General features: G+C 39.2%; 1 protein-coding gene across 1 annotated transcript; it reads right to left on the bottom strand.

Moving 5' to 3' along the window:
- On the bottom strand, positions 1 to 1,989 carry LOC122672485 (desiccation-related protein PCC13-62). Its single transcript, XM_043869949.1, has 3 exons — positions 1,649 to 1,989; positions 940 to 1,165; positions 1 to 422 (listed from the first exon to the last, which is right to left on the bottom strand). The coding sequence occupies exons 1-3, from the start codon at positions 1,987 to 1,989 to the stop codon at positions 45 to 47; spliced, it is 945 nt and encodes a 314-aa protein (XP_043725884.1). The 3' UTR covers positions 1 to 44.
- Between the last annotated feature and the right edge of the window lie 6,810 nt (positions 1,990 to 8,799).

Below are 8,799 nucleotides of genomic sequence, written 5' to 3'. Positions count from 1 at the left end.
TTTTCCTCCAATCCTTACTTCTGAGCCACTTACTTCTGAGCCACTTAAGGATTGTGAAGATAAGAGTTAGCAATGCTACCATCACCCCCTTTAGGATAGAAACCACCAGGTACGTGCTCATCTCCACTTCCATATACAATCCTCAATATTTCTTCAGGAGTCCTTCCATATGCAATAGAATACTCATTGCCAGCAATTGCATTGCCAGAAATTTTTCCCTCTGCACCCAACTTGGTAGGAACAACTATCCCTTCATCTTTTATGCCTGCATGCCCTAACTGGTTCCTTAGTTCCGAAATCTTTCTGGTGAACTCTGCAACTGTGATTTTATACGGTTCCACAATCTCAGTAGCATGTTCGTAAAGCAAAGTTCGAATTACGGCATCTTGGGCTGATTCCACACCAAGAAGGCCAGCAACAAGCTGCAGTATAGAAGATGAGATTGAGATTTGGGGTCAATTTTCACACACACGTACGATCATGTATGAAACACGGTCAACACTTTAGCTATTTGATAAGCATACATGAAAATCAAGATTCTTGAACTAAGAAAATATAATTTTACTTTTTTACGTTTTTACCATCTTAAAAGTTGTTTAATATAGGGATAATCTTATCATTTCACATGGATAATGACAATTTTTGAAAATGACATAACGTTTCAACTTAATTTAAAACCCCTTTTCCCTCTAATAAGACAAAAGAACAAAAAAAATAAGGTTACAATCTGTTGTAACCAAAATTTGTTACTACAAAATTTTTCCTATTAATCGTGTCTTTGTGGGTCCACTCACATGGAATCCACTCCTCTTATGGGTCCCACAGTGGATTTCATGTGACTACCTTGGAGGGCCTTGAACGGTACTTGTACAAGAACACGATCCATGCTCGATAAGAATCACTACTATGGATTTTAGTATGAAAGTGTATTCTTCTTACCCCTTTAGAAGGCTGCGCAATGAGATTAGGGTTAGCTCCTACATATCCAGTGAGTCCAACATAAGGAACAAGGTATGAAGCAATTAGGAAGTTGAGTCCATTGGCGTAAGGATCAAATGGTGGTTGCAAACTATGTCCAATAGCCTTATCCATGATCTTAGCAAAGGATGTCACACTCAAGTCCAAGAGTGGCCTTGGGAATCCTGGAACTGTTTTCTTAATGGCCCTGTAAAAGTATCAATAACACTTAAATGTTAGGTCATAATCATATATAGTTATAACTGGTTTAGCCTGTTGGTCTCTACACAAGCGTTTGGACCAATGGGTGAGCACGCCTGGGTATCTACCCAGGGGTCAGAGGTGTTATTTCATTGTGCCCTGTGAGAGGGCGGAGGAAACACGAATTGAGCTCCTCTCTAGGAAGCCCAACACGCCCAGGAGGCATCCAACCATTGGGCTGTGCCGCACACATCTCTAGGTGTGTGCCGAAATGTGTGTGACACAGCCCAACCCTTGGATGCCCCCTGTGAATTCGTGCCCTGGAGAGGAGCTGGATCCATAAAACACCACCAAGTAGAGATTTTTTTTTTTCCCATACTTAAAAAACTACGAAATTCACAATTCTTTAGTCATAACTTTTGAAGGAAATTAAAGAAATGAATAAATCAAACATAAAATTGATGAGAAGCCATGAAAGAACAGAACGAACCTTAAATGTCCAACCTCTTGGAATGCAAATTGGGTGATGATATCCCTAACGAAAGGGCTAAGATTTGCCTTCTTTGTGCCGATTGGTGGTGGGCCTCCCATGGTTAAGTTAGGAGCTATTTTATCTAACCCATATCCCAAGGCTCCCCACAGGAAGAATTCAGCTTCTAAGTACTCTAAATTTAGAGGAAACTCAAGAAGATCTAAATCAGATTTAGGGATAGAATCTTGAGGTTGTTGTGAGATTGGAAGGGAAATGGAAGAGATTATAGGGAGGAGAAGAGAGGTGATGATCAGGATAGTGAAGGTGAAGACACAAGAAGAAGAAGAAGTAGCCGCCATGGTTGTTACTGTGGTTGGTAATGTGTTTGTTTCATCTTAAGAGGGTGGGTATTTATATCAAAAGAGGTAGAGCAGAGAAATGTGCCACTTGTGGTGTGTTCCCTTCTTAATTAGTTAATCTAGGGCTACTTTGGTAAATCTTGCATGTTGACACATTGATTTGATCCATTCAGTTAGGACAACTGTTGGCCACTTTGAACTTGGACATGTATCGACTTTAGAATAGGAGTCATTTATAGAGTTTGGGAATCTTTCTTCATATTGGAATGAAATATTATTATTGCCTAAGAGAAGAGATTACATCTTTGAGTATATATAGAAGAGTGGATTTCACATTTTGGAAACTCAATTTCCTAATTCCAGAATATAGCTATTACTATATGGAGAGAGAGATCATATATTATACTAAGAGAGACTGAGAGAGATTGCATGCTTGGTGATCAAGATAGAGTAAATATAGAAAAATCGGATATGGTCTGATACACCCCGTCAAGGTGAATCCGATGGAGGATGGAGGGAGGAGTAACCATGGTGGGAATAGGAGAGAGAACAAAAACGTTAGAGATGAGAGGGAGGGAGGATCATTACTTGCTCTTTGGAATTAGAAGTTCATGATACCATATTGGAATGAAATATTATTATTGCCTTAGAGAAAAGATTACATATTTGAGTATATATCGAAGAGAGGATTCCACATTTTGAAAACTCAATCTCTTAATTCCAGAATATAGCAATTATGATATGGAGAGAGATTTAGACCAAAAAAACAACAAAAAACAAACTATATGGAGAGAGATCATATACTATACTAAGAGAGATTGAGAAAGTTGCATGTTTGGTGCTAAAGATAAAGCAACTATAGAAAAACCGAGTAAGGTCTGATACACCAAAACTTATCATTGAGGTGAGAAACTACTTCTTTGACTTATAAGGTCTGATACACCAAAACTTGTCATTGAAGTGAGAAACTACTTCTTTGACTTGTGATGGACTTATCCTAATCACACCCGGTCACCAAATTTATGGAAAGGGATGGGTAGAATTGAACTCCTCTCCAAGGAATCCAACGCCTAGGGGGCATCCAGCCGTTGGGTCGTGTTGCACATATTTCGATGGCCAATTGGATGTGCATCGAGATGTGTGTGACACAGCTTCTCGGATGGCCTCTTGGGCACTCTTTGGGCACTGGGCTCTGTGGAGAAGAGCTAGATTCACCCTATGACCTATACGTCTATCTCTCTCTTTACCCTTCGAAATGATTCTTGTATGCCTCAAAGGGAGGAAGAAAAAGATAGACACACATAGGGTGCTAGCATACAGTATACTATTACTATGCCCAGCATTTTCCCTGTTTTTTATTATCATGAGTTTCTTATTTACTTTGTCATGTAAAGATTGTTTGGAGAAGATTCATGCTTATTTATCATGTCTTACACTCCTACATGGGATTAAGAACATCCAAGCCAAGAATGGGTATTCCTAGATTTAGGTATATATGTATATCAGTATTGGTATCAATATTGAATCGGTCGATATGTATAATTACTGATATATTGATTGATAGTATCAATATCAGAGGATAAATTAAACAAAAAAATTGGTGGTATCGGTATTATTGGGGGTAAATCCAATCCGACCTGATACGGTCAATTTGTATCAATATTGATATCGTAATAGACCGATACCAACACAGCCACCGATACTGTGTACTAACGTTGTTGGTATCATAAGAATTTTTTTGAATTTTTTCTAGTGTATCATCACACAAGTTTTTACTATTTGTTGAGCCAATAGTATTGGACTACCTGTTAATTTATTTTGCACTATTAAAATGAATTTGATGAAATATTGAACTCATGATAGAGAGTACATGCTAGCTATTAATACTTTGATATTCACACAATTTATGATCTCTTTTTTCATGGGAAAGAGAACGCTGGTGGCATGGCCAACATGGCTCTTGCGCCTAGACATAGAACTGCCCTGTTCGGCTGTTCCAATGAAAAGTACTACCCTACCCCCATGGAATGGTAAAAATCTCACCCAGGTTGATGTTTGTGCACGCTTCCATTGGCAGCGTGCACGTGCAGGCTCTAGACACCACATTTTGACACCTTGGAAGAGTGTCTTGGCAATGATGATCGAAGTCATAATGCACGTGGTGACTAAATAATAGAAATTACCAAATTATCCTTACCACACTTTTTGCAACCCAACTCTTCCAAGTAGAGCCTAAACCCTTAAGATAGTCTTATTTAATCATTTTAAGTCCACATGTGAAATTTCACTCCAATTTATCAATTTTTACAAAAATAACCATGTTGTCCCGGGCATGGTTCTCGGTATCCCGACCTCCCAATTTGGCCCGAAACACTTTGGATGACCTTATTAATCATGTCAAGCTTCCATGTAAAGTTTCAACCAAATTGGATAACTTTTGTGAAAATGACCGTCTTGTCTTTGGCATGGTTCTCAATATCTGAACTACCCAATGTGACCCAAAATCATTTGGATGACATAATTTGGTCATATTGTGCTTGCCCGTAAAATTTCGTGTAATCTAGTGTCATTTGGACCTTGATCGGTATGAAACACTATTTTTATAATTTTCTTGGTATTTGTGTCATTTTTCGGCGAAATCTGACCACATAAGCCGTATAGATGGAAAGTATGTATTGCGGCCTTCACATCGATATATGGTGTGCAAAAAACGGCCATCTAGATCAAAATATATTGATGTTTGAATGTGAACCCTTAAAATGGAATATAAAATAATTAAAAAAATTTACCCGACCAGTCCTGACCCAGCTAGGCTAGGGCTTAGAGGCTACAAGGCTTAAGAAGGCCCACGTGTACGTGTACAGCCCATGGCCATGGACCTGTCCACAGCCCGCTAGTGCTGGTTGCCCCCCCCCCCCCCAAAACCACCTTTCTAGTCGACCTGCATTGAATGCCCAATGATCATTTGGGCTTGACTTGTATCTTTATATGCAATTCATATCTTCATATCCTATCTGTGTATTTGCTGTTCTAACCATTTCTTTTATTCTACCATAGGCCTTCACATACAATGTTCATTTGGGCTTGACTTGTATCTTTATATGCAATTCATATCTTCATATCCTATCTCTGTATTTGCTGTTCTAACCATTTCTTTTATTCTACCATAGGCCTTCACATACTTGGATGAGGTCCATAGCAATGCAGTTGGAAAAACTGGACGAGGTGTTTGTGAGCCCTTGAGAGTGGATGTAAGGTTCTTGTAAATAAATCATCACCTGTTAGGGTGTTTTTTGAACGGAGATGGGAACATAGCGGAAGAGGATCTCATACAAGTTTGGTTACAAGCTTCATAAACTCGAACGATCTCCTTCACGATCTTCGAATATCTGGAAAGATTTCTTCACAGAGAATTCCACACCATAAATCCCTGAAAAATATGGAATCCCACAAAAAACACAAACACTTAGAGAGTAGGGAGAAATTGTAAATTGGTTGAATAATAGCCTAGTCTTAGGGTTAGGGAGGTTACTTATTTATAACCTAAAACCCTAAAACTCCCTTCCCCTTGTAGACTCCCTCTAGGCATCATCCAAGAGAAAGAGGGGGGGGGGGGAGAGAGTCAGCCACTTAAGTGGCCGGCTCTCTCCCATGCTCATGGGTTGGACCGGTCTACCCTATGTGGGCGGCCTGTACCGGGCCTCAGGCCCATATTGGATTAACAGTTCTCAATCATTTTATTTAAACAAAGACTAAATTAATAACAAAACAATAGTTCTTCTTAGTTTCATTTGTGTTGTTCTCTAAATGCTTTGGTTGTTTGGATTATTGGTCTTAAGGTAGAGTTGGAGGACCCTGTAGAGAACATTGGTGCTAAATTGGTGAGACAAGCTGCTGCAAATTAAAACCAATGACTTCGCTGGTGATGGATTGGCATACACTCCTCAAACTTGAGAGTAATACTAAACCTTTGTTTGGATGATCTTATTCTGGTGGATCAGCATCACTATTGAGTTTGGTGAATCATCATGTAGCTCACTTTGCACCTTGCTAGAGAGCATTTAGATTGAGAAGATGAATCTCATTACTCCATAGATAAGTCATTGTTGAGTATGTCCTGTATTCCATAATAGGCCTACTGTCTGGGCCAAACCCCCTTTCTCTCTCCCCATTCCCCTGAATAAGAGAACATTAAACTCAAGGATCGAGTTTTCCTTCAGCCACGGTGGATGGGAATTCATTCACTGAGTTGGGTTCAGATGCATGCAGGAGGTATCAAAGGGTATTTTGAGGAACATACTAAAACCTAGGAGGGGTTTGTGAACCCTAGGATGATGTTGAGATAGCGAGAGAGAGAGAGAGAGAGAGTTGAATCTCTCTCTCTCTTCCTGACTCAAGGCCAGAAATTTCTAGCCCTGACCCACCCTCAGGGACAGGATATCTTAGCCCAGGCCCTGTTCAGGATTAGGGTGGGCCAGGGTAAGTTCATGCCAAACTTGTAGCCCTACAACGACCGACACAGTACACTAAAACGTTGTGGGTATCAAAAGAAAAAATTTTGAGAACATTAAACTCAAGGATCGAGTTTTCCTTCAGCCACGGTGGATGGGAATTCATTCACTGAGTTGGGTTCAGATGCATGCAGGAGGTATCAAAGGGTATTTTGAGGAACATACTAAAACCTAGGAGGGGTTTGTGAACCCTAGGATGATGTTGAGATAGCGAGAGAGAGAGAGAGAGAGAGAGTTGAATCTCTCTCTCTCTTCCTGACTCAAGGCCAGAAATTTCTAGCCCTGACCCACCCTCAGGGACAGGATATCTTAGCCCAGGCCCTGTTCAGGATTAGGGTGGGCCAGGGTAAGTTCATGCCAAACTTGTAGCCCTACAACGACCGACACAGTACACTAAAACGTTGTGGGTATCAAAAGAAAAAATTTTCCGTGGGTATCTCCGTTGATACAGATCGAGATCGAAGCTTATCGGTCTGGATCGATCAATTTTAACCCTACTTTGGTTTTTTATTTAATAATTTTACCCTTGATCCGATACCGAGTGTTGTTCCAGGATCGACCAGGTATCGATAGTGACTCGAACGATACCGATAAGATCTGAACAATCTGAAACTAATACCTCATTCCAAGATCGTCACGCAAGTTGTAACTAATTGTTGAGCCATTCTAATGGACCTATTGTTAAAATTTATTTTTCACCATTCAAATTAATATGATGAAATGCTGAATTCATGATACGACTACTTGTTAGAGTACATGCTAAATATAACACTCTGCTTTTCACGTAATTTATATTCTATGTTTGATAATCTTTTTCATGATGAACCTCACCATAAATTGCTCATCCTTGGAAATAAAAGTTATTTGTAGTATTTTACCAAATATCTAATCCTTTTTCAGATTGTAATGAGCTAGTATATTCGAGTTTTTTTTCTTTACTTTAAATGTCAAGATTTTTAATTTTTTTGGGGTAATTGCTAGTTGCGATGTTGGAGGAAATCAAATTTACTAGTTCACCGTCAAAACTACTACAAAGCAGAAGAATGTTATCTACTGAAATAAGGTTCAATAGTCCCATTAAGGCAAGAGATGAGCCTTAGAGAGACTGAACAGCAACAAGAGAGAAACTCTTAACCAGCAATACATCATCCCTCAAGGCATCAGCTTCCATAGACATTGCTAAAAAACTCCCACTAGTCACTTCGTTGCAACAAAGAATGGTGTTTGTGGTTGGTAGCATCACATTTTTTGCTTCCCCTTCTATTTGGATGCATTGTTTCCCGTTGCTGTGTATATGGTTTTTTTGATAATGGTTTGATAGATAAGTCTCGTCCGATATTGTGTTGCATACGGTGACACGGTATGAACAAGCAGTAAAATGGTTAAAAAATTATTTTTAAAAGAAATTTAAGGATGAATTTGTCTGATATTGGTCAATCCATTCCAATACTGTGTCAGTATCTTATCGGTTTTGCAAGTTTAGGGTTTAGGGTTTGGTCAGCCAAAAAAATGGATAGAAAATACAAGAAAATCACTAAGATTCTCTACGATTTCTCCTGTGTGTCATTTTCATGTTGTTTGGTTTGCTATAAGCCAATAGAAAATTCTTGCAATCAATTTTGAAGGGATAAATGGCACCTAGGGTATCTAACTTTATGCAAAATTGTAGTTTGGATACCCGATGTTTCATAATTATGTTTGAGATACATAAATCAGATTAAGATTAAACCAAGCTATTGGGATCGTTACCACTTCTATGATGGCATGCACAATTGGCATTGCTGTAGATACAGGAGCAACACATGTAGCAGCAGAGCAGGTTGAGGCAACATTACACCGCTCTCCAGAAATTCCAAATGAATTTTCCTTTAGGGCTAGAGAATTTCGCTCCACCATTGCCTCCACCGGGTGCTTGGCCTTAACGCTCGTCTGGGCTCAATTTATGGTGCCTGGGATTTTCCCTTCGTTTAATAGCCATAATCAAGGATCGCTCGTGGGTTTTAATTTGGATTTGGAGGTCTTCACTAGCAAGCTCAGAGAAAATTTTGAAGCTTTTGGTATGGATATTGTACTTCCAAACCATGTCTCTCAGGTCTTATAACAATGATTTCTTTGTTTGGGTTTCTCTTTTTTAATTTCTTAGTCTTTTTCGTTATTTCTAAAAAGATTTATTAATGGATAAACATGAGTTCTTGCATGGTTAATGTGACTAAGAACCAGATTCTTTTTACTTGTTTCTTTATTTTTTCTGGTTGTGGGCCGAATGAACTTCAGAATAGGTTGCAAGGTGGGGCGGATT

This window comes from Telopea speciosissima, chromosome 8, assembly GCF_018873765.1.
Source record: "Telopea speciosissima isolate NSW1024214 ecotype Mountain lineage chromosome 8, Tspe_v1, whole genome shotgun sequence".
NCBI lineage: Eukaryota > Viridiplantae > Streptophyta > Magnoliopsida > Proteales > Proteaceae > Telopea > Telopea speciosissima.
Note: the sequence above shows the minus strand (reverse complement) of the source record. Positions and strands in the feature narration are given on the sequence as shown.